The sequence below is a fragment of the Oryzias latipes genome, chromosome 21 (genome assembly GCF_053564925.1).
Source record: "Oryzias latipes strain Hd-rR chromosome 21, Olatipes_Hd-rR_3.1".
Lineage (NCBI taxonomy): Eukaryota > Metazoa > Chordata > Actinopteri > Beloniformes > Adrianichthyidae > Oryzias > Oryzias latipes.
The window spans coordinates 27,373,796-27,398,376 of record NC_136257.1 but is presented as its reverse complement, the minus strand read 5'-3'; the positions used below and the strand labels follow the sequence as shown (position 1 = coordinate 27,398,376).

Here is a 24,581-nt window from a genome sequence, read left to right as displayed (position 1 = left end):
TTTTTAGTTCCCTGTGGTTTTATTAGTCTAACCAAGCTTTTATTTTGAAAATATTTTATTTTTAAATATTATCAGATTTTCCCTTTTACATTTCTGTCACTGTGGATGCTAAATCCAACAATTTATATAACTCATTGGCTAAATCAGAATAATTGGTTAAAAGACTTTTTCATTAATCCTGACTCAGTGTGGTTTCATATTCCAAAAAACATCTTCAAACGAGTTGGTGGATTGCTTTTTCATTATATTTTTGAGTCAAAAAATGCAGCTTCATTTTCAAAATGAAAAAGCATTTCTGGTTTTGACTTTGCTTTTTATTTATGCTACATAATCGCTTCCATATTTGACCACAAGATTATTTTTGTAAGTGAAATTCTTGATTTGAATGGAGAAATTCTTCAATTACGCAGCTTCAAAAGGAAATAAGATATTGAATGTTCAACCAAGGAATTTCAGAAAACCTGCAGATCAATTCCAATTGCTTTAATACATTTAATAAAAAATACAACATTGTCTTCCAATGTTCAAATTAAACTACCAAATTGAGTAATAGGAGAAATAAAACTAATCGGGGAAAAAATGTGATAATAAGTATCTAAACAAATCCTTTAAAGGTCAATTATATCTCTACTTTAACAGAAAAGGTAAATATAAAATAACTAAGGGACCTGTTACATTGGGGGCTCAACTATGGAAATTCATAAAAGTGGTTCCTTAGATTAAAGAAATGCAGTTAAAAATTATAAACAATTATTACTCATCGGCAGAGACGTTGAGGAGTAGATTTGGCTTTGAGGCTGATCCCTGTGATTCTGTCATACAGCCCCAGAAACAACCAGACACCTTTTTTAATGTCCAGTGATCCAAAGATTCTGGCAAGATTTTCATAACTGGCTTAGTAAAAAAAAAAAAAAAAAAAAACTTCTTATGATTCACAGAAGAAGATATTTTGTTTTATAACGGTAAGTTGTCAAAAGAGACAAAAAAATTAGTGAACATCCTCCTGATTTGGGGAAAACATCAGATTCATTAAAAAGTGGGAAAAAGATTTCCAGATTGTTAATTGCCTTAAAATTTAATTTATGATGAAGATTTCTATACTTTTACATATGTACACGTTTTTGTGTGGTTGTGTCTGCGAGAGTTTGTTATGATTATAGTTAATAAAATAAAATAAAAAATCAGTCCAGCACAGAGTTTAACAGAGTAGGGAAAGAAACAATTTACAATTTTCATGCCAAAGATGCGCCCAGCTTCCAGCCGTTGAACGATTCTTGTGTCCGCGTGGCCTCGTTTTCTCCGCCCATCTGTGTTTCACGTTTATTTTACTGAATCTTTCCTAAAGGTGTTGAATGTAGTAAAAAAAAGGAGTTGAATGTGGTGTTTTAATGAGATTTGTGGAATTACTTCATAGTTTTAATAGTGTTTTTGACTTTTTGTCCCCCTGCTCCTCTCAGTTTCAGCTTCATCTCAAACTCAAAACTCAAACTTTATTTATTTATATAGCGCCTTTCATTTCAGTTAAAAACACAAAGCGCTTAACATAAAAGCAGATAAAACAGTCAAAAAAACCCCGGAAATTGTTAAAAACAGCAAACAAAGGACAATCACACAAAGATGGGACCCCTCCCTCAGCACCCCCCACGCCACCCACACCCACACCCCACCCACCCAGTTCCCCCAGTAGAACCCTGAACAAAAACAAAGAACTGCAGCTAAAAAAAGGTCTGGCCTGGTTCTGCTGTGAGGAAACAATATGATTGGGATCCATTTATTCCAAGGCCCAGCCGGACCACAGGGGTCACCACCACAGCGCCCGCCCAGCTCAGAGCAGCCCAGGGCCCACTCCATGGCTATTAGACCACAGAGCGGGACCCCAGCCCGCCCAACCAAAACAGGCACCGCAGCAATAGCACCCCCTACAGGTCAGGCTGGTGGTGCCCCAGAAAAATGGATCCCCAAGAGGAAACACTGGAGTTAAAAACATCAGAATAAAAATGATCATAAAATAACAACACTAAAAATAGAAAAAAGATAAAAAATAAAATAAGATTAAACACATTTAGTAATGCAAAAATAAAATACGTAAACTGATTAAAACATAACCTACGTATCATTGGTAAAATAACAATAAAAAGAATAGCATATTAGAAACAGAGATAATAATAGTCCTTACAAATAAATAAATGAATAAATACGTAAATAAATAAATAAATTAATAAATAGATAGATAAAAAAAAAGACATAGGAAATGATCAAAGTCATGTAAAAGCCAGACTGAAAAGGTGGGTCTTGAGCCTCTTCTTAAAAACCTCTACAGTCTCTGCAGCCCTGAGGTCCTCCGGCAAGCCGTTCGACAGGCGAGGGCCGTAATGGCAGAACGAAGCCTCACCGTCTGTTTTGGTCTACCTTAGGGACAACCAAGAGTCCAGTGCCAGAGGACCTCAGGGTCCGCGAGGGTTCGTATTTTAAAATAATATCATTTAAATAAGAAGGCCCAAGACCATAAAAACATTTGTAAACCATTAAAAGAACTTTAAAATCAATCCTGAAATGCACAGGGAGCCAATGCAGCGACTTTAAAATAGGTGTAATGTGTTCCCGCCCTCTGGTCCTCATCAGAACTCGTGCCGCAGAGTTCTGTAATAGTTGCAGATTTGAGATTGACTTTTTGGGTAAACCAGAGAGCAGGGCATTACAATAATCTAAACGACTAAAAATAAAAGCATGCATCAGCACTTCTGTGCTGGCAAGAGAGAGGAAGGGGCGGACTCTGGCAATGTTTTTAAGATGATAAAATCCTGTTTTCACAATGTTTCTGATGTGAGGAATAAAATTCAGCTCAGAGTCAAAAAGAACGCCCAGGTTTCTCACACATTGAGAAGATTTAAAATTCCTAAGTTTGGGTAAAATAATCTCTCTCTTGTCTTCAGGACCAATGATTAAAACTTCAGTTTTGTCCTGGTTGAGCTGTAAGAAGTTTTCTGCCATCCACAACTTTATATCTAAAATGCAGTTTAAAAGAGTGCTGACAGGTTCAAGGTCATCAGGAGACACGGCAATGTAAAGCTGTGTATCATCAGCATAGCTGTGAAAGTCTTGATGACATCCCCAAGAGGCATCATGTACATGTTAAAAAGTATTGGACCCAAGATTGAACCCTGGGGAACGCCACAACTTATTTCATGGACTCCTGAGGACCGAGTATCCATACTTACAAAAAAATGGCGATCTGTGAGATAGGAGTGAAACCAGTTAAGAGGGGTTCCTGAGAGGCCGACCCGACTCCTAAGTCTGTCAAGTAAAATCTGGTGATCCACCGTATCAAAGATCTAGCAGCACTAGAACAGAAAGTTTCTGCGAGTCATAAGTATTTCTGAGATCATTTAAAATTTTTAAAAGGGCCGTCTCAGTACTTTGATTTGTCCTAACAGAATACAATTCCATTCCAGACTTTTATTTTTCAGGAATCATTTTATATTTTGGGGGTTAAATGAGGCACTTGTTCTGCAGAACTGTCAAACTTAAAAGCACTTCCTCAGTGCTGGGGCATTAGAGTGAGACATGGGAAAGAGGAAGCAACATAACAAACATTGGGTTTACACTAGTTGTTTTTTAAATCAGCATGTCAGTATAACAAATCCACGTTGTGGGTTAATTTCAAATTTAAAAATAAATGAAAAACATTTTAATATTTACGATAGTATTGTTTGCAAAAATATTACTTATAAATTCCTCTCCTTTTCCTCTTTGAATGTGTGAACTATCCATATTTCCAGAACCCCCTTTTTTGTAAACTCCCTAAACTAAAGTTGAATGTCAGTCAAAACTCAGGAAATGTTGCAATATCTTCCTTCCTCTCAGTGCAACAGCTAAAACCTGCTAAAATAACCATTATTAGGTAAATGTTGAAAGTGGCATGTCTTCTTTATTAATCAACAAACGAATCTGCCTAAATGTAGCAGCATCTGGAGTTCATACAGGCACAGTAGGCCTTCACACTTTCTTAAACGCTAGACATTAGATAAGAAATGACTGTTTTGGACAACCTAGCTAAAGTCCATATGTTAATACACATTAAATAGTTTTTTAAAAGTTGATTACAAAACATTGTATTGGGAAACCAAGGCAACATGTTGTCATGTCACGCACTAAGGAGGAAAACCTTGGTTAACCCTTGTGCTATCCTAGGCACTTTACCATTGGGAGTTGGGTCATCTAGACCCACTAGACAGTGCACTGAACCTTTTTTCTTCAATGATTTGTGATCTTCACTGGTGTCCATGGATTACAGGAAATCTTTCCACCTTTATCCACCTTTGTCATGGTAGGAATAACACATCAATGGAAGGGTGGGGTCATCTAAGATAGCATAAGGGTTAAGAGGGGTTTTTGACTAAGACAAGGGTCTCGGCTCAAGCTTTGCTTCGAGTGATTGGACGAGAACATCACCTGTATGTCTGCATAGTGATGGTCCATCCACCTTCTACATTCATCCCTGTCAAGGTCAAAAGGTCGTTGGAGCCTATCCCAGCTACTGTTGGGCAAAGGCGGTGCTCATTCCTGCCAGGTTGCCACCCGGTTGCTGGGCAACATGCACATACAATTCAGAATAAAACATTAACCTATGAAGCATGTTTTCCGACAGTGAGAGTCAGCTGGAGTATCATGCATAGATGAGGAGAACAAGCACACGGCAAACAAAAAAAAAAAAAAAAAAAAAAAAAAGAGACAAACTGAAATCGAACCAGAGCCTTCTTCCTGTTTGGCAAGAGAGCTAACCACTACACCACCATGCAACCCTTTATTGGCCTGTAAAAACCTAATGCTGCTTTTAAAAAACTGTTTGTTCCCTGAAAAGCTAATTTCAGAGTCCTTGGACCAAAATGACTTCTTGTGCAAGAGAAATAAAATACTAAATATTAAAGATTTTTAAAAAGATACTCGTTTGCCTTTATCTGATGAATGGGAATGATTGGATTTGTCTTTTCAATCAAACAGGATGCAAAATCTTATTAGAGCTCACATGTTCTGGAACGTCATCTGCTGCCGTCTTCATTCATTTAAGCCAAGACTAAATGATCAATTTTCTGAATATAAACAGACGTGTCAGAGGACGTGGCCTCTGCGGTTCGATGAGTCATCGTTTGGAAGGACAGAACAACAGAACTCCTGTCATCAGCCCAGGACAGCTGGGATATGTGGATGTAAATATTGGATGAATGAAAGGAGATCCCAAAGGTGAAATAAAAATGCATAAAAGCTATAAACCTCTCAAGGTCAGAGATCAGTGGTCCCTACAACATCTAATGAAATTCAAACTTATTAAGCAAACTTGTGCAGTTTCTGAGGACATCTAAAGACAAACAAACACAACTGCATTCAACATATAACTTAATTTTTATTAACTTGCAACAAAAATTGAATAAGGTTCTTTAAACATCAAAAATAACTTAAACATTATGTAATTTGGAAAAGCGACAACAGCTACAAAGCATTGGTCATTTCCCTTTGAGATGAATAGTAGCGAGCAGAGAGAATGCAGACGCTCATCACAGGTTTGGTTGGGCTGGGGGGCTGGGGGGTAAACGGAGCACATTCAGTGATTTTTCAACATTTTAAACAAGCGTTTTTACATTCTTTGTCAAGACTACAGATGCCTTGAGAAGCAGAAACTAGAAGAAATGGCAATAATAATAATAATAATAATGATTTGGATATTTCGCAGCTAAAGAATGGTTAGCATCTTATCCAGAATCCACATGTTCTCCATTTGGAAAATCAAACCTTTTTTACTCTCCAAACAGAACAAACGGCTCAAAAATCCTCCACAAAACCCAATGTCAACGAAGCAACAAGGTTTCTTCACAGTACATCCATTTGTCAAGTTAAAATCAGTAATTTTAAGGTTTGTGCCTACAAAAAACATTAAGCATTATCCTGACGTTTGTTTATTTCACTGCTTTTTATGGCTTTTTTTTCTCTCAATCTTTTTCAACAGTGTGAAAAAAAACCCCCAATGTGTCCAAATTTGGGCAAGAAAGATTCTGTAATTTATTAACATTCATTAGACCAGAAAAAAACTCCTTGGGAATACCAAACCAAGAATCCCTTTCATTTTCCTAGTTCAGCTTTTTTTGCATTTAGGAGGAACACGTAGAGATGTAAAGATCAGACGAGTTAAAACATTAAAAAGCAAACTTCTAAACCAATTCACTTTCTACTACTTCACAATAACACAATTATCAGCAGTTTGGCCCATTGCAAATTGGTTTTCTTCCCTTTTCTGCAGCTGAGGTTTCAACTCTCCATGGTGTCCAGGAATTCCTCTTCAATGATGACTTCCAGCCTCTTTAGGACCGCATGTGGACACGCTGCGGGGTAATCTGCTACAGGAAGGTGAGGCGGAGTCTGGCTGCCAGGGGGGGGGCCCTTGAAGGAGCAGCAAAGCGTACGCAGGAAGGGAAGCAGCTGTGTGATGGAGGTCAAGGAGCGCTGCGTGAGGAGAGGAAACTCCAGGCGCTCCGTGGAGGATTCCTCGCTCAGCCCGTTGATCGTCTGAAACGGCAGCACAACAAAGTCTTCAATGGTAAAAAAAAGGATCTGTGGGGTAAAAGGAAAGAATGTAAAGACAGAAGACAAAGTGACACTGTGTGCACAACTAAAGAAATAGGAATACAACATTTGGTTTCATGTTTAACACGTCTGTTGCGAGTACAACTTTATTTTTCGTCCAATTCAAAATGTCCACAGTTAACTTCTTGTCAAAAACTCGTCATGGGGTCACAGGCTCCTATATCAAGTCATGAAAGAGTGATTCAAAAAGGTGTGCAAGCGTACGGTCTATTAACCAACAATAGATGGTATAGATTTGAATAGAACTTTATTGATTCCACAACAGCAAAATTAACTTGTTACCATAGTCCTGTTGAAGAAAAATACAAACAAACATCGATCTCCAGCGGCATTTTGTTGTTGTTGTCAAGCGAACACAGTTGATTGTGTAAACATGGCACCCACAGACTGATTCAGACCCAAGAGTGGTGGAAAATAGTACAGAAAAAGGAAAAAACACACTTGGGTATAAAAAAAAACAAAACAAAAACACGTCAGTCTAAAAAAAGGTTAATAATAAAAGGATAATGACACAAAAACAAGTAAGCTAACTCTGAGCTGAAGTAGTCCAAGGTAGCTCTGTTGAAAAGAAAAAATACTAACTACATTTTCTATTTGATCTGATTTCTTTTGCTGTCATAAAGCAACAATTGTTTCATTTTAGCTCGATCCTGATACTGGTTATTTATTATTATACAAAGAACTTTATTTACAATTGAGTTGCATTAAAGAACAGCAATAACAACAGAAACATTACACTGAATGAGAATCACAATTACCTAACATAACACATAAAGCATATATAAGACATAACATGTAAAATACTAAACATAATCGTGTACATAAACGTTGAAAAAATAATAATAATATTTTAGCTTTGGCTAAGGGTTCTCATTAAGTCAATATTTCTTAACAAACCAAGTCATTTCAAACCATTTTTATTCTTCTTGTAATCGAGTGACCAAAATTGTTTTGTATTTTTTTCATTGGCAACGCCATCTCTTGTTGATGACATCACTGCTGCAACATGAATGTCAGTGACGCTTAATTGTGACCGATCATCTACATCACAGGTGTCAAACTGAAGGCCCGCGGGCCAAATGCGGCCCTCCATGTCGCGAGAGCATCAAAGTTTTTAATTTCTTAAAATAAAAAATAAAAGTTGGTGTGTATTTATTCATATCTAGGGGGAATCTGACTTGAAATATCAGATTGGGCAACTATACATTAGGACTTAAACACTGTCTATATAACCTAAATCTGACAGAATCACATTGATAAGGATTTATGCTAGAGTAACAAGAAAACATATGTTTTCTATGCAACTGTAATTGTCACTTTAAAAACGTTATAATAAATAAATGAGTTTTTTTAACATTAAGGAGTAGATACGTTTATTTTTCATTACATTTAGTTACATGTATAAGTTATATCTGGCCCTTTGAGGACAACCACTATGCTGATATGGCCCTCAGTAAAAATGAGTTCGACACCCCTGCCTTACATTAACAAAACATTAATAAGTCATGTTCAAAAAATAAAAATACTTAAGTCTATTATAAAATGTGTAAATGGCTCATCAGATCCTGATTGTACTCCATTGGGGAGGAGTCCTCCCTCCCTGACATTCTCTCTAGTGGTATTCAGTACGGAAACGCACTTTGTTGAATCAATGTTTTGTGACTTGATGTGTGTGCCTGGAACCACGTGACGTATTTTTGACAGTAATTTAACAGCAAAAATTTATATTCAAAACAAAGAAAAATCGTTTTCAAAGCAGACATGTCAAACGTAAAACCAAATATTGTGCTCACGTTTTTCTGTTTTTATGAAAGTGTGCATAGAAGCATATTTGGACAGTTATCATACTCCATAAGGATCCATCTGTTTTTCAAGTTTGCATGCAGTAAACACCAATATTTGACTTCACATTATAAACATTTTCAAATCAGAATGATCAGAGTTTGTCCATCGCTAACGAATCTTACCCTGTAACGTTGCTCTATCCGTTCCAGAACTCGGACCACATGTGGGGAGCAGCCCTCTTCACCTTCAATAAGTGTCGTCTCCGGACCGCTGTAGCAGCTCTCGTCCACCTCGGGGACAAAGGCCCATCGATACCTATATGACGGAGAGACATTGAGAATAAACCCAGCATCCCTAGAGTGCGATTGGTTACCTGAGACAATATCAAGCAAAGCCCTCTTACATCTGGAAGAGCGGCATCCTCTCTGGGGGAAAAGCCAGAGAAGTGTCCAGAAACTTGCAGGCTGAGAGGTACATGTCCAAATCTGCCTGAGAGAAGTTCACAGGCCCGTTTCTGTCCAGGGCTCCACGCACAACTTTAGCCAATCTAATGGATAAAAAAAAAATCATTAGGTTTTCAGGGTGGAAGCTTCAATAGCATCTCAAAAGATTCGACACAAAAACGTACTTTGAGACGTCTTTTTCTGCCTGCAGAGCTTTCTCGAGGCGGGTAAAAGTGCGTATCTGGAAAAAAAAAAAAAGCTAAAGAATGAAGATCTGCAGAAATATAAAAGCATAACATCTTGTAACCAGCAACTGCTATCTTACAAGTTCTGTGACCATTATGGGCCAGAGGGACGTCAGGTGCTGTGATGAGATCCTCAACAGGAGGACACGAAACATCAGGAACATCTGGGCTGAACTGGCGGCGGTCGGGTTCATCCGCAGCGTCTCTGTGAGACGCTCTGAGCAGAAGGAGATAAAAAAGGACGTGCCCACCATGAATGCTTTGAATTTGAACATACAAACTTACACTTGTAGTTCTTCGTGACCCCACCTTGGATAAGCGGAAGGTAGAGGTGATACTGGTCAAGCTCGCCGCTGAACAAGGCGAAGGCCTGGCGCTTCAGCAGCATGGGCTTCTGCTCGGCACTGGAGAACAGCTTCAGGGAGCTGCTCTGCATGCCTGCAGCCGAATACAAATCATCTTTATTAACATCAATCTTGTGCTTTTGTCTTTTTATCAAGAGACTTTCACTCAGAGTAAATTCAAGCTGAAGGTATTTAGTGATCACCTACTCATCAGGTCTTTGAACATGGTCTTCTCATGGGTCAGAAGGTGATCAACAATCGACTTCCAGCTACAAAAAAGAAAAACAAACACACAAGAGTCAAACCGAAAACTCTGGTGATCACATTTTTTTTTTTAGATTAAAACAGAAAACTATCAGAGTAGATCCCACTTAGTGTTCTAGCTGCACAATCTTAGCAGGTCCCCACTAATCTAAGGCCCTCACTACTAACTCTTGAAGAGTTGTTTAAGACGGCTTTCTTGCATCCACCCTCTTCTATGGCTGCTGGGGGTGGATGCCACCAACAAAATGGCGTGGAGATCCAGCTCCGTTCTGAGGCGTCCTGTAGAGTCATGTGACTGTGGTGGGTGAGAGGAGCACGTCACGGAAACTGGAACCATCCTGGACAATCCTCTTCCTCATCATCCTCTGCATGAGACGTGGGGGCTTCTTTGGTCAGAGACTTAAAGACCAGTCAGCTATTAGACTCTACAATGCCTCATAGACACTGGATAATAATTATTGCTGTTTTTTAAGTGTATTTTTTGTGTTATTTATTATCCATCTGCTGTTTTTAATACAGCTATTGTAATAAGGTCATTTCCCTTTGTGGGGAGTTTTATTCTATTCTAATCATGAAAAATCAGCGACACTTCTGATCCCTAACATAGCTAATCAACATGAGAACTTGGGGAGCTGGAGCTCAAATATGGTAGAGCAACCTTTGCCCGACAGAGTCAGCTCTACGTAACAGAAGCCTGTTACCGTTAAGAGTCCGAGCTAGCCTTTGGTCACATGGTCACATTAAAAAAAAAAGTTGTTGATAAACGTAATTTCTTCTAATGGGGATGATGCTGGCCCTCAAGACAAACCGATAAGCTCATATGATTACAAAAAAGACTGAAAAGTTTCATGCTAAGCTGATATTTAGAAGTAAATAAAATATTTATTTTACAAATAAGTAGTACATACGTTTTAAATGGTTTGTCATTGAACAGCTTCCCTATTTAATATCTTAATTTTGCCATAACTGGAATTCTGACAACTACTTCCCAAACGAACCTGTATGCACAGGTGGAATTCATGGTGAAGAAGAGCGGGTCCATGAAGAGCTCAAAGACCTCCTTCTTCCAGGCTCTCTTGGTGTAGGCGTACCCACTGAGGCTGCTGAGCAGCTGAGCTCCGGCTTCAAAGCTGGGGATGTTGTAGGCACTGCGACGGGAAAGACGCCCAGTTAAGCTCCGATACACGCGAGCTGCTGGTCTGGTTCTGGATCGGTTCTTACCTGTGGTTCTTCAGGTAGGGAAAAACGTAGTACATGAGGCGTGAGATCAGAGGAACTGCCTTCTCTTTCTCATCACTTTGATAGACCATATCCAGAAGAGGAGCCAGGATCTGCACAGACAAAGGGTTTCACATAAAAAAAAATACTTTTTTTTGCAAAAATAATCATTTAATATTAGATGAATATCTCACCTCTGCTAGAAGGATGAGTGCCTGCACACTGTAAACCGAGGGAGCAGAGGAGGACACCATGGTGCTTTCAGGAGCTGCTGACTCTGACAGGAAAGATAAAGTAAAGTAAGGCGAGCTTTACTTTACTCAAAGAAACTGCAAGACATTAACGGATGCAAAAATTCAATATAAAAAAAATCTTTTTATAAATCACCAACCTAAAATCACAGCTTAAATACTGTGACAAATCCTTGACACACTTGAATTTTTGTTTTCATAATAAGTTTGTTTATGTATTTTAATCTGCTTTTATTAGGCAATCCTCCTGTTTTAGTCTTTCTAGGGCACACAGGCCTCGGGTTCTACTTTTGGCTGATGCCGTCTTTTTTTCATCAAAGTATGCGGCGTACATTTTCATTTTTAATGGACTGAATTCATAAAGCTGACGGTTTTTCCTCCAGTTTCATTTCCTATGATTTCCTTTCATGTAAACTAAGTGATATTATTAGTCATCATTAAGCCGTTTTGCCCCTGTGACATTTTCTCCATCAGATTGTTATGGTCCATTATTGAATTCTATTATTAAGAAAGTTACCTAAAAGTAATGCATTACAATTCTAAAAAAGTAATGTAAGGCATTACTTTTGAACGATAACAGGTCATTTCAAATGTATGACCGTTTGAAACGACCATTGCTAACTTGCACAGCATAGTTTGTTATACGATTATTTACCGCGATGTTCTCCGTCCACATACGACTCGTCCAGCTCCTCTGCGTCTTGGCAGACCTGTGACTGAACTTTGACCTCAAGGCTGCGGCTGAGCCAGCTCGTCTGCTCCAGAGAAGAGCCTGCAATCCCGCCAACCGCCTCCAGGATCCGCTGAGTCACCTCCTGCAGCACATGGAAGTCGTGGTCGGCGAGGCAGCTGACACTCACCTGCACGCCGACTCCAAACAGATTTGAGGCTCACCTGCAGATCCTTGGTGTCCTTCTTACTGTCCAGGTTTGGGAGCCTGTTGACGAAGTCATTAAGGATCCTACAAGACAAAAGGTTACTGGGCATGAAAAAACCCAACGAATACCCACACATAAGTGTTAAAGGCCTACTTAACATGTTCTTGTGGCATTTTTCCTTCTGAGAATTTCTTTATTCAAATCTTTTTGAATCAGGAGCAGCCGTTGGACAGAGGAGCGTATTTGTGACGTAGAAAAAATGCCGGGCGGACCACTACCTCCCGGCGCCGCTTCATTTTGATGCAGCTACTTGTTTGCGACCAGATTCGTGTCCGTCTTTGTTTTCCTTGTTTGGACATCTGGGTCGAAACTGTACGGCTGGATAGCTCCAATACTGCTAGTCATGTTTTTCAAAAATGTTAGTTTGGGGTTGTAAGGGACTGTAGCTAGCAGAACATGTAAACGGAAAGCTCTCATCAGCAAATTACAATACTGCTGCTCTGCTGAAACTATATAAAGGTTTTTTTGGCTAACGATAGCAAAATCATAAATAAAAGAAGACCAGAGTGGGTCTTTAACGCAAAGAACTTGCTATGTATCAGGGTACAATAAAAACAGGGTCAGAACTAGCAGATTTGGAAATGAGACGAGGACTAACCCCAGCAGGAGGAAGTGCCCGGGCGGAGCCAAGTTCAGCTGGACTGAATCCCGTAGCAGACTGAGGAGAGCAGCAACGTTTTCCTGCAGGGCCTGAGCTGGAATGCTTCAGACAGAGAGGCAGAAAGTGGTGCAAGTGAGCATTTCCCACAGGCTCAAACCCAACCCAACGCCGTTATGTGCGCTCACCTCTGGATATACGCATAACTGAACTGCAACATGGGGATATCCACCAGTGTTGATTTCTGAAAGTAAGAAGAGTCCATTTAACCAGAAAATTATCCAGAAAAAAGGAAAGGAATTAAAAATGAAAACCTCAGTATTAGGTATCAATCTGCGGACTTTGTCATAAATTTAATAAAAATCCTAAACATATTTTGTTCCTCCTTGCATCAATAATGTGTAGCTCTTATCTGAGAATCATTCAAATGAATGGGAAGGTGTGTCCAAACTTTTGGTCTGTACTGTAGCTAGCTACTTAAGAAAAAAAATAGGAAATGCTCGAGCAGCAGTCTCGCTTTCTATATTATTTCCAAAAAAAGACCGTGCGACCATTTCTGCTGTATCTTTTCGCTGTTGTGACATGATATGGCTTGTCTGTTCTGTGCAGACACTGACGTACCTGTTCTCCTTTGATCTGATGGGGTTTCTTTACAACTTCTTTGACCAAATGCAGGATGGTCTCTGTCTGCATGGTGTTTAACGATTTCACCAGCTCCACGATGGTCATCCGGGGCTCGCTGGCTACAGGCAAAACCTAAAAGACAAGATTGTACAGCAGCCTTCAAAGCACTGCGGCCTGTCTTTGTGTTTGATTCTACATGCTATAAGGGTATTTCTTACTTGGTTTTTATGTTTTCTTTTGCTCCTCCTGTGGCTCCAAACGACCCCCAGTGAAGCCATCAGCTGGACCCCATGTGGACGAGTGAGAGGAAGCAGAAACTCCAGTATCCTTTGTCGCAAGATCTATTGATGTACAGAAAAGTGAACAGCTTTAGATTTTGGTAAATTGAATGATTGAGTAGAACAGTTAACAGGTTTATACAGCGGCTAGGTTCCAATCAGAACCTCTCCAAAAAACAAACAACACACATTTGTAGAACAAAACAAGTCCAAATGGTCCCTTTGGATAGAAAACTCTCACTAGATTTTCACCTGTTTGATATAAACTGATGTTAATGTAAAGTGAAATAAATGAAGATCAACTGGCTTGATGTGTAGGACTACGTCAACTTCACACAACGGGGTCACAGAACCTAGAAAAGGTGCAAGACCGTCATCATCACTTCTAGTTTTAAAAATTCCTCCAGACGTAATGTAAATGGTGTCATCTATGTGGCGGGAGCTTCATGATATGGGTTCCCACTGCTGAGAAGCGGAAATAAGTATTAAATGCCACTCAAAAGTGCATTGCAGTTACTGCGGACAGTTGCAGGCAAACTCAGCCTACAGTACAGTAGTATGAACTGGACCGCACGATTCTGGATACGATTGATGCCATGGCTGATCGCTGTGAAGTATATTTCGCCTTCATACTGACGGACACGAAAAGCATTTCTGCAGAAGAGGACATATTGAACCGCAAAAATCACTTTCCAAGAGGAATTTAAGCCTTTACAGCAGCAAAGAAAAACATAACTACGTATGTTATGTATTATGTATTGTGATTTTAATGCATTTTCCTGTTTTGTGAAGCACTTTGAATTACTTTGTGAGTAATGTGCTACACAAATAAACTTGCCTTGGCCTGTAACTCCATTATTTGAGTCTCATAGCTTTAACATAACATTACAGCCATTCAGGGATTCCAATAGGCTTGCAAAATGGAGCAAAACTCCTTGCATACCTTGTTGCTTTTGAAGTACACAGAGGTAGAGGTGTGTCTGCTCATCTGGGGGGAATCGGACGGCCGCCTCTTCACCTCCTCCCTCATGACCACGCCCCATAACGATGCCATGCTGCTGAGCATGCTGGGCAGCGCCTCGATCACAGCATTGCGCGCATTACGAACATCCACTGCATCGCTGGAAACCAGGGACTGACGAGGAAGAGGGGCATTAAATGACTGTGGATGTCTTACCAGTGCAAACATCTCACACTTTTCTTACCTTTTTATTATCCAGGAGGCAGTAATGAGTAATGGCGGTCAGGCCTTCGAGTAGAGTCAGAGGGTAGTCAGGAGCAATGTTCTCCCTCTTCCCACTGAAGCTGATAAAAAAAAAAATTCAAACAGAAAGGAAAAAGTTGGTTCTGCTTCTTGTAGCTCAGACTGTTAAAATCAGTTGAAATTCTTTGGAGTATTCGGTGGGAAAAGCTTAATTTAGTCACTTCAGTGTGCTCAGGTTACCTCTGGTTCGTCTTCCCTCCATCATGTTCATGCAGCTTGACCAGGTCGTCCAGGTTCCTGCAGACCTGACTGATAAATGGCGTCACGATGATCCCCAATGAGCGCCCCAGGTAGGGGAGCGAGGAGCACAGCAGCGACACCCAGTGGGGGTGCATGGCGTAGCCGTACTGGGGCTGCAGCGCTCTGGCTGCGGCAGAGACAAACATGCCTTGGGCTGTGATGGGGTGGCTGTGGACGTACTGGGCTGCTTTGATGGACTGCTGGAACAGCACGGCGGTTTGCCACTCGCGAGCCAGAGGGGTGCTGGGCGTTGAAGCCTCACGAGGCTCCGAGGCCTGACCGGCGGAGACGACACCACCTGGCCACACGTGGTACTCCAGTACAATGAGCGCATGGAGCAGTTTGAGCAGTTCGATTTGGAGAGGGTATTGCTCCTGTCCCCTAGCATCGCCTAGATTGACCAGACTCTCCTCTGGTGGGCCTCCCAGCTCCTCAGCACTTTTGGAAGGCTCCCTGTCTGCTCCTTTCTGACTGGCATACATGGACGCAGACAGAGAAAGCAGGGCGTACTGTTGTAATTTACAGCCTGAGAGGATTTTGCGGATAGACTCCAGATTTCTGCCCTCTTTTTCCCGTGCCGTGCAGCACAGCTGGTTCACGATACGAGTCAGGACGGTCACACTTTTCACCTGAACCTCCCTGTTCCCCTGCAGGTCCAGAGGAGTCAGGCTCAAGTATGAAGGGTAGTGAGAGCGCAAAAACAGGAGGCACAGTGAGACCAGCAGTTCGATGAGCAGCGATGGAGGGGCAGACGGAGTGGATGAAGGAGAGAGCAGGCCTCCATAGAAGCTCTTGCCATCCTGAGCCTGTTGGTGGCGCTGCAGGAGGTTGGAGACCAGGTTTAAATGTGGAGCTAAGCTTGTGTCGAGCGAGGTTGAGGAGAGGGCTTCCACCAGAGGACACTCGGCGCTGCTCCTGAAAAGGCTGTCCAGCAAGGACAAACCTTGGAGGAGGTGGCGCCAGCCGCCCGCTGCGGGATACAGGAGCATGTGACGGAACAGCGAGTCGATGGCTTCCCTCTTTTCACGCTCCTGCTTTACCAAGCGAATCCTGGCCATAGCCTCCAGCTCATCATCGTCCTCATCTTCACTCGACAGCGAGTCAGATGCCTGCGTGCGCTCAGACTCCACCCTCTGCAGGCCGTTGACCATGCTCCCATCCTCGCTGCTGAGCGGAACGGAGCCTGAGCTGGAGTTCTCTGTGGACACCAGAGCACCACTGGTGTCGGCAGATTCTGTGTGTACACTGTCGACCTCCTGCTCCTTGTCCTCCTCCTCTTCGGTCTCCTCACTCTCACTCCTCGACGCCGCTAAAGAGTCTGGTTGGTTTGTTGGCTCGGAGCTGCCGTCCAGTTCTGCCCACAGAGCCTCTCGATCCACAACATTCGAGACGTTCAAGGTTAAAATATCAGCTGCGATGGCATCTGCAGAAGGCCCAGAGCTTTTGTTGGAACTCCGACATCTGCTGTTCAAGATCTTTAGGTTACCTGATGAACAGAAACACTCCGACTTAAGAGCATAAAACCCAGAATTATTAAAAGATTTCGTCAAAAGCGTGGAGGTGGCAAACTTACCGGCTGTGAGATTTTGCTTGACAATCTGAATGGAGCGCCGCTGGGTGGATGGATGGAGCAGAAACAAGAGGATGGGCTCCAGGATCCGGAGGACGTCATTGAGGGACAGAGCTCTCACCAGCCAGCACTGAGCTGCAGCACTGATGGAGCCATCAGCAGAGCTCAGGCTGTTCACCACAACACACAGGGACCTGAGAAAGACATCCACCTTAGGCCCAATCCAAAGTCATTCCCTACCCCCCTACGGCTTCTCCCCAACCCTACATTTAGCCCATTTAGCGGAAAGTTATGAATCGACAGTGTCTTCACATCTGGCTGTTATTACCACTCTATGGCGTCATGAATAGTCGCAGGTCAGATAGTACATAACGACATTGGTTTAATATCTTTAACCATCATACAAAAACAAAAAGTCTTTATTTGCATTTAAATGTAAACTTCTGTCCTTCAGAGTGCACCCACGTGGAGAAATGTGTTTCTTAAGTCGCTACAGCTACCCCTTAAAGAACAAGTTTGGACACCATGAAAGCTCCAAATATTCCTACAACTGGAGCATCAGCGAGGTGCCAGAGGGGTAAGGGATGAAGTCAGATTCATCTTTAGGGTCAATTCTCTCATGATTCAATGCGTGCACCATGTCAATACATGGTGCACGGATTGATACATCAAAGATTCAACAAGTTTGGGGTGATACGATGCAGTCCAGTTCTTTAACCTAAATGAATGCAATCTAGATATTTCTATTCATTCTGCATTTAAATCTAAATGGAAATGCCTTTCAACAGAGAAACTTTGTTTCCCCTTCCTCACACCATTTATTTTAGGAAACAAAATGTTGTGGTTCACCTCCAACCAGTTGTAATTGACCCGAACTGGTAGAAGTGAGCTTGTGATTGGACGTCTTTTTGTTTGTGTCACATGTACATAAAAAGACAAACACAATAGAGACACACCAAGAGAAACTGACTCATCAATTATTTACTTTTTGATCAATTTTAAAAGATTGTATAAACATAATCTTTGTATCTGTGGTTTTCGACCTGCTGTTAATCCCAGTACTCGATTAATTTCCCGATACACGTCTGCATTTTTCTTTATGTCCCTAGATCAATCTTAAAAGAAATCTAATGAGATTTTTTCAAAATTTTGCGAGTTTATTTCCTTTTTAGGGAAACAAAAAGACCTTGCTCTGTGGGATCTCCAGTTTCTGTTTTACACCAATAAAGAGGGCATGAAAGTTAAACAAGGGCGTCTTGAAGTATCAGTGTAAAAGGAGCAAAGGTAAACACACCACCGTTTGTGTAAAATGCTTCACTTTACTGACCGGTCAAAAGAGCGACTGACGGACATGGTTCTGTTGGTCTGGACCTCTCGGGTCAGGTGCCACAGAACTGTGAAGCGATGCAGAGCATCCAGCCGGACGGCCTGGGAGAGGAGGAGCATTTTGGATTACGGGACTTGATGCGAATATCTACTCTGAATAAACATTTCCCAAAAAAAAGTCAGCAAACACTAGGCTCGTGTCTGCAGGTTAACATACTTTGTCTTTGTGCAACAGAGCCTGGCAGATGATGTCTTCGCAGATGGACGTGGTTGGAGCCAAACAGTGCAGCCGGTAAAACAGGTCCACACAGGACACGTGGTGCTCTCTGCGCTCAGTGTCCAGCTGACTCCACAGGACATGTGCCACCCTCTGAAATGCACAAACAAACAAAAAAAGGCTCCTTCAAGACCCACTCTGATGAAAATGGTGTTTTTAAAATGTTCTTGTGGGATTTTTCTAACGATAGAAGACATATATAAAGAAAAATACGCTTCAAAAAGCTTGCTGGGCCACAAGCTCCGTGCTCTGCTCTAGATCCACGTACATTTTCCTCGTCTTAGCTGGCATCTGGCTCAAAACTGTACGGCTGGAAAGCTCCAATATAATTTCCATTTTTGTTGCACCAGTAATGTTAGGTTGGGATGTGAGGGGCTGTTAGATAGCTGGAAGGTGTAAACAGATTACAGGAAATGGGGGAAGGCTTACTCTGCGCCAACAGTCCCACCCACAACTCAGAGGTGAATTTATAATGAACTACTCCAAGAAAATGGCACTGGTATTTTTATTTTGGCTTACAACCCCATACTTATAATCAAAATAATAATTAGATTTAATAATTAAAAGAACACTGGGACCATTTTTAAAATGAAATGGGTCAACAGATGATAGAAGAGTCTTCAAGGATCACATTTAGAATAAATCATTTTTTTTTCTTTTTGGAGCTGACCTGATAGAAATCTGTGTTCTCCTCCATGGCTTGTAGCAGGGCTGGATAGATGGGGGGCATGGTGACCATCTGCAGCCGCCCGCTCAGAGGGTTGATGTCTGAGCTCTGGTAACGTCTGTGTTTGTCCTGGATGACCAGCGCCAATGATTGGGAGTGGTTGATGAGCTCCAGCAGGGAAGCCACCGCAGTGTGTTGGATGAAGCAGTCCCTGGACATGCAGCACAGAATCATCAGGGACCTCAGCCATACTGGAATGGAGGCCTCGGAAGAGCCTGAGGAAAACGAAGGCAGCGGGTTATTCGCAGAAGGAAGCCTGTCACTCACTGCTGTGTAAAAGCTGGACCTCACCCGCAGGACCAAACATGTCCGTGTGGAGAGCCAGCGTGTCCTCTTCGCTGTAGTACACTGGGAAGGTGGTGCACTCCAGCATCAGGTGGGAAGTGGCAACAAAAGCCTGTCGACAAGCTTCAGGGATCTCAGCTCTACTGCGAGGCATGTAGCCGGCCGTCCAGTCTGTGCACTCTGAATGCCCATTCTCCTTTTTCTTCTCAGTAGGGGAAGGTGGAAGCTGGGATTTGGAGTTCCGGGCTTTGAGCTTATTTGGGGAGAACAGTTCTGTGAATTTGCCTTTAATTTCATATCTGCCTAACAAAGTCTTCTGATCCGGAGAGGTCGGGCTCTGGTTCCGCTGAGGCTTTTTATCCGTCTCGACATCCTCAACCTGCACCAGCAAGTACCTGAAATGTGGCAGGAACCAGAAATGTTTAGACGCAGGAGGGTAATTAGAAAACACTGACAGACTCAGAGCTTTACCTTGTATTTATGAAGGCCAGGATCTCCTGCAGACACTGGCTCATGGTGTCCACGCTGCCTCCCTTTCTCCACGCTCCCTCTCCGTTTTTCCCCAGCAGCAGCTGCTGCTCTGACGGAGAGGCGCTGACCCCCAGTCCACTGTCTTCAGACCGTAAAGTTGAAGGAGAAGCATTCGTGGGCTCCGCCTCGCCTTCTACACCTTGACTCCCCCCCATCTCTTCCTGAAATCCGTTAACACTTTTATCTTTCTCTCTTGCATCCCCCAAGTCCTGAATAAAGCAGAATGATTGATGAGACACTGTCTGAAGCCTTTAACAAAAGAAAACTCACCTACAAAGTGATGCTCTACCTGTTCCCTTGTCTTTTCTTCTTCTGGTGACGGTAACTCCGCCTCCTCCGTTTGTGCCTCCGCCTCAGCATCCATGTAAGCAACAGGCATCTGGATCTTACTCAGGACTTTGAAGCAGGCACGCAGCCCATGCGTGACATCCTCAAGGCTGGCAGAGTCCATGTGGCGCCGCAGCGCCTGAAGCATGATGCCCAGCATGTCAGGGAAGAAATGTGACTGAATGTCAGCATGAAGCTCCTGAGGACAAATAACAAAGATGAAGCTTAAAAAAAAGACTTCTGTCAGGTGATTGTGAAGGTGAAAAAGCCAGTTTTTAACTTTCCACAGTGTGCCAGATTAAAATAAAGGTCTCTATTTTTTAATATGATTGTGCAAGTGTGTGAAGATTACCAGAGGAAGAACTTCAAGCAGGAAAATGATGAGTTCAGACATCTCTGTGGCCGACAGGGCATGAAGAGCGGTTTGCTGTTCAGGAGATGCAGGTGGATTTTTTTCACTTTGGTTAAAAAAAAACAGGAACAAAAAACAAATATAATTGATAAAACAAAGACTCTCTGAAAACACGCTGCATTGACGTTTTTACAACATCCAAACTTGGTTTTAATTAAACTGGCTAAAAAAAATTGTTAACCCAAAATAATCAACAAATCAACAAACTCCACATATTTATCTGTAGCTGCAATATATTTTTGGAAAATTGAACTGCCTCCAACCATTATGATAGAACTCCAAACACTGAAACTCACACCTTTGTAAAAGACATGAGACCCAACATACACTGGAGATTGAACACTTTCAAGCTATGCAAAGACAGACCATTTTAACGCTGTAACACTGGAGGTGTAACACCTAATTAAAACCTGCTGTTTAACCTACTGTACAGTCTACGCGATCAGCGTGAATCACCTGATTCTGACGCAGCTTTTCATATCAGCTTTGCACCGATGTACAACATTTCGTGTTCCAAAGCCACTTTTCTCTGTTTCAGAGTTGGCTGATTTACATTGACTGCGCAGGAATGGCACTACTGGGGGCGGCAGTGGCTCAGGTGTTTAAACAGGTCGTCCAATGATCAAAGGGTTGGCGGCTCGATCCCTGCCCCCCCCCCCCCCCCCCCCCCCCCAGTCAATTGTAGTTGTGTCCTTGGGCAGGATACCTCGCCCTCCCTGCCTCCAATGTGTGAATGCGTTGTCCCGGTCCTAGGCGCAAACTGGCAGCCACGCCTCCGTCCATCTGCCATGTGAAGACCGCTGCCCCAGTAGTTTACCATCACCAAGTTTAAATGAGGAGGGAATGAATAATGGACACATTGTAAGCGCTTTGAGAGTCTAGAAAATCCTAGATAAATCTAATACATTTTTATTATTATAATTACTATTACTGTAAAGTGTCACATATCATTCCAAGGCTGCTTTTCTGTGCTTCTAAATCCACTGAAATTACATTAATTGTGTAAACGGTTGAAGAGTAAAGGCAGTCGATATAATGTCAACACTGGAGCTAAAGCTTGTGTGTTAAAGGGTTAAACAAGAGATTAATGTTAATGTTCATCTATCTTCCAAATCTCCTCAATCCCTTTTTGGGGTCACTGGGTTGCTGGAGCCTATCTGAGCTGCTGGCTACTGTTGGGCGAGGGAAGGGTACACCCTGAAAAGGTCGCGAGTCTGTCCCGGGGCCACAAACTCACATTCACACCTGGAGACAATTTAGAAACACCAATAAACCTCTGAAGTTTTGAAGCTATGAGCCAGCCGGGCACTCTCTGTAAGGCAAGAGACACCGCTGGACCACTATGCAGCCCACGATGACCACTGGAACAGTTTTCATTTAAGGTAACAAAGCATACATGGACACACCAAGAAATAATACTACATTTGTATCAAGCAACACACACACGTAAAATATGGCTAAAAATAAAGTTGTATTTTTAATTGTGTAGAAATTCTCTGTTATTGTTCGTCGGCATACCTGAGTGCTATGCAGAAACGTTGGGTCATGTACTCCCACAAGAACTCGCTGTTCATGGAGCTCACCAGCATGTTGACGGTCTTTATGATCTCGGACGCATTCTTGTTTTCTTTTATTTTACTGAAGAAGAAAACCCCCCAGAGAATTGACCTCAACACGTTCAGTGAACTTAAGATCTGTTCCAGCACTCACGGCTCTCACCTGGCCAGCCGGTTTCCTGAGAGCTTCGAGTTATTTTCTTCCCCCAGGGCCTCTCGACAGTAACTATGGAAAGCTCTGACCAAGTCGAGCAAAATGCAGTTTAAGACTGCCGGACCTGAGCAGAAGAAACAAAGGGGTTAGCGTTGAAACATGGAGAAATTATGCACCAAACTGTTCACTGTCACCTACCGATCTCTGGTTTATCAAGCAGACTGATGATGATGCGGAAGGGTTTAAGGTAACAGACCACGCTTTCAGCTGCTGTATCCACATCCTTCTGCTTGAGAATGTTGATCATTGCCTGTAATCAGACACACACACACACACACACACGTTTCTCACAAGACATCCTTTGATTCTATTTTCAAAGGGATCCCAGTAGTTTTTTTTATTATGATTATGCCGTTTTTAGCCAAAATAAAAAAAACCTGAGCCTTTTTAGGACATGGATTCTGCTAAGCGGCAGTAGTTGATTCAAATTTGTGTCAGAGTTGTGGGTAATGGGACTGTTGGCGCGATGTAAGCCTTCCCTTAGTTCCCATCATGCCTTTGTTTACACTCACTCCCACTAGTTTAAAGCCCCTCACAACCCCAACCTAACATCCAATACTGGACCCATCTAGTTTTGAGCCAGTTTGGACGTGAAAAACAAAGACACACATGGTTTAAATAATCAATAAATTGCTGAATCAGAATGGTGCGGTGCATGGAGCTTGTGGCCTGTTGTTGTAGACCCTCCATCACATCAAGCTTTTTACTAACAGGCATTTTTTTAATCGATTCACAACAATTTGAATAAAGAAATAGTCAAAAATGCAATTTTCAGCTTCATTTTCTTTAAAAATGTCCTCCATCAGGATAAAAATGCTACAGGAACGGGTTAAAAAAAACAAAAACACAATTTTCGTCAGTCTTGCAGTTCCTTTAAAAAACACAGGAAGCTGGTTTCAGGGCACAATCTTAAAAAGTCAGATTTTACACCGAAAACAACCGTAGATGCAGTTTGGTTCGTGATGTATTGCCTTACAATAAAATCAGTTATTTTGATTTTATTAGAGATCAAATGTGTGCAATATTAAGAGGCTGGGTGGGCTAAATAAACTTAATTTACTTTGTCCCACCCAATCTGCCATTTTTAGCGCTTTGTTGGAGTAGGTAGTGTAAACTCAGGACATCAGCTTTCATTTTGATGCTTTTGGGTGTTGACAGAGTGAGTACTTTTACCCAGTGAGTAAAAGTTTATGGACGAGAAGATTAAAAAGAACCCATGCTTCACTTTAGGGCCTTTTGAAAGGCTCCAATAACATTAGAAAAATCTCAAATTATTTCAGTTGGTATTTAAGAGCTTGCTGAACAAAGCAGAGAGGGGGCTCTAATTTAGCAACAATACTAGACTTGGAGAACAAAAAATACTTTGGCTGTTATGTACAACCCCCAAAAAACAAATACTTATGTCCCAAAGAGCAGTGGGAAATTGCGTGCAGGTTTTTCAAGAAAAAAAGAAGGGAAGCTGTTATGTATAGTGGTAGAGGTAGAGGTGGTCGACTCATCCTCAAGAAATGTTTTAATCATCTCTGGTCCCATAAAAACGAGGAGCTACCTTCACAAGAAGATCTTTGGAGTAGGTGTTAAAGTAGAAAGACGAGTGGTCTTCTACGGTGGTGGAAAGAGAAGGGTGTGGTGCCACCATTCCTCCTTTAATGTCTGCACCTAAAAAAGAATATTTAAAAAGAGGGGTATTGAGTAGAACCAGATTTCTTAGCTTGGACATGTATGGCTGGGTATCATGAGCACCTAGCAGCCAGGCGTAGAGCCGCCTGTTGAGGGACATGTCTCTTCTGAGGATGGTGAGTAAAGCTGCAGACACAACTGTGATCAGGTCTTCATTTGCTAAAGTGGCGGCCACTTGAGCTGGATCCTAAAAAGAAAGAGAAATATGTTGCAGCTCAGTGAGAACCAACAGCACAAGGCAAGCAAAAGATGGAGCCTCGGTCAAAAAAAACTGCTGCAAATTCAATCCTAAAGCTTCTTTAGAAAGTGGAACACTCTTAATGGACAGTAAAAACAATTTTAATTATAAAGGATGTTTAAAAAAATCATCTCCATTTGGGAAAAAAAAGTGGATAGCAATTAGGGCTGAGGAAAACTCGCAATATTTATGATCAATATAGCAATTACGATAAAACTTGCGATACAAAAAAAAAGCAAAAGAACCACAAATATTATTTCCATTTCACTGAAATCAGTTTAAATAAGAGCCAACATAATTTGAATTGCAC

The 24,581-nt window shown here is 41.9% G+C and overlaps 1 protein-coding gene across 1 annotated transcript in view; it reads right to left on the bottom strand.

Annotated features, from left to right (window-relative positions):
- Positions 1 to 5,381: 5,381 nt before the first annotated feature.
- dop1b (DOP1 leucine zipper like protein B) overlaps positions 5,382 to 24,581 on the bottom strand; it is a 28,079-nt gene continuing 8,879 nt past the window's right edge. The window contains exons 7-38 of the mRNA XM_023950572.2: positions 24,097 to 24,220; positions 23,903 to 24,012; positions 22,492 to 22,603; positions 22,303 to 22,417; positions 22,102 to 22,221; positions 20,524 to 20,629; positions 20,134 to 20,370; positions 19,785 to 20,053; positions 19,320 to 19,708; positions 18,972 to 19,243; positions 18,242 to 18,394; positions 18,026 to 18,126; positions 16,702 to 16,892; positions 15,069 to 16,614; positions 14,830 to 14,929; positions 14,568 to 14,759; positions 13,565 to 13,687; positions 13,344 to 13,478; positions 12,911 to 12,966; positions 12,723 to 12,827; positions 12,081 to 12,147; positions 11,842 to 12,001; positions 11,130 to 11,212; positions 10,939 to 11,048; positions 10,716 to 10,865; positions 9,661 to 9,722; positions 9,419 to 9,547; positions 9,190 to 9,326; positions 9,050 to 9,105; positions 8,825 to 8,968; positions 8,604 to 8,736; positions 5,382 to 6,558 (exon numbers count right to left, since the gene is read on the bottom strand). Of these exons, the coding sequence (XP_023806340.1) occupies positions 6,301 to 6,558; positions 8,604 to 8,736; positions 8,825 to 8,968; positions 9,050 to 9,105; positions 9,190 to 9,326; positions 9,419 to 9,547; positions 9,661 to 9,722; positions 10,716 to 10,865; positions 10,939 to 11,048; positions 11,130 to 11,212; positions 11,842 to 12,001; positions 12,081 to 12,147; positions 12,723 to 12,827; positions 12,911 to 12,966; positions 13,344 to 13,478; positions 13,565 to 13,687; positions 14,568 to 14,759; positions 14,830 to 14,929; positions 15,069 to 16,614; positions 16,702 to 16,892; positions 18,026 to 18,126; positions 18,242 to 18,394; positions 18,972 to 19,243; positions 19,320 to 19,708; positions 19,785 to 20,053; positions 20,134 to 20,370; positions 20,524 to 20,629; positions 22,102 to 22,221; positions 22,303 to 22,417; positions 22,492 to 22,603; positions 23,903 to 24,012; positions 24,097 to 24,220 (6,045 nt within the window). The 3' untranslated portion in view covers positions 5,382 to 6,300. The remainder of the gene's footprint in view (positions 6,559 to 8,603; positions 8,737 to 8,824; positions 8,969 to 9,049; positions 9,106 to 9,189; positions 9,327 to 9,418; positions 9,548 to 9,660; positions 9,723 to 10,715; positions 10,866 to 10,938; positions 11,049 to 11,129; positions 11,213 to 11,841; positions 12,002 to 12,080; positions 12,148 to 12,722; positions 12,828 to 12,910; positions 12,967 to 13,343; positions 13,479 to 13,564; positions 13,688 to 14,567; positions 14,760 to 14,829; positions 14,930 to 15,068; positions 16,615 to 16,701; positions 16,893 to 18,025; positions 18,127 to 18,241; positions 18,395 to 18,971; positions 19,244 to 19,319; positions 19,709 to 19,784; positions 20,054 to 20,133; positions 20,371 to 20,523; positions 20,630 to 22,101; positions 22,222 to 22,302; positions 22,418 to 22,491; positions 22,604 to 23,902; positions 24,013 to 24,096; positions 24,221 to 24,581) is intronic.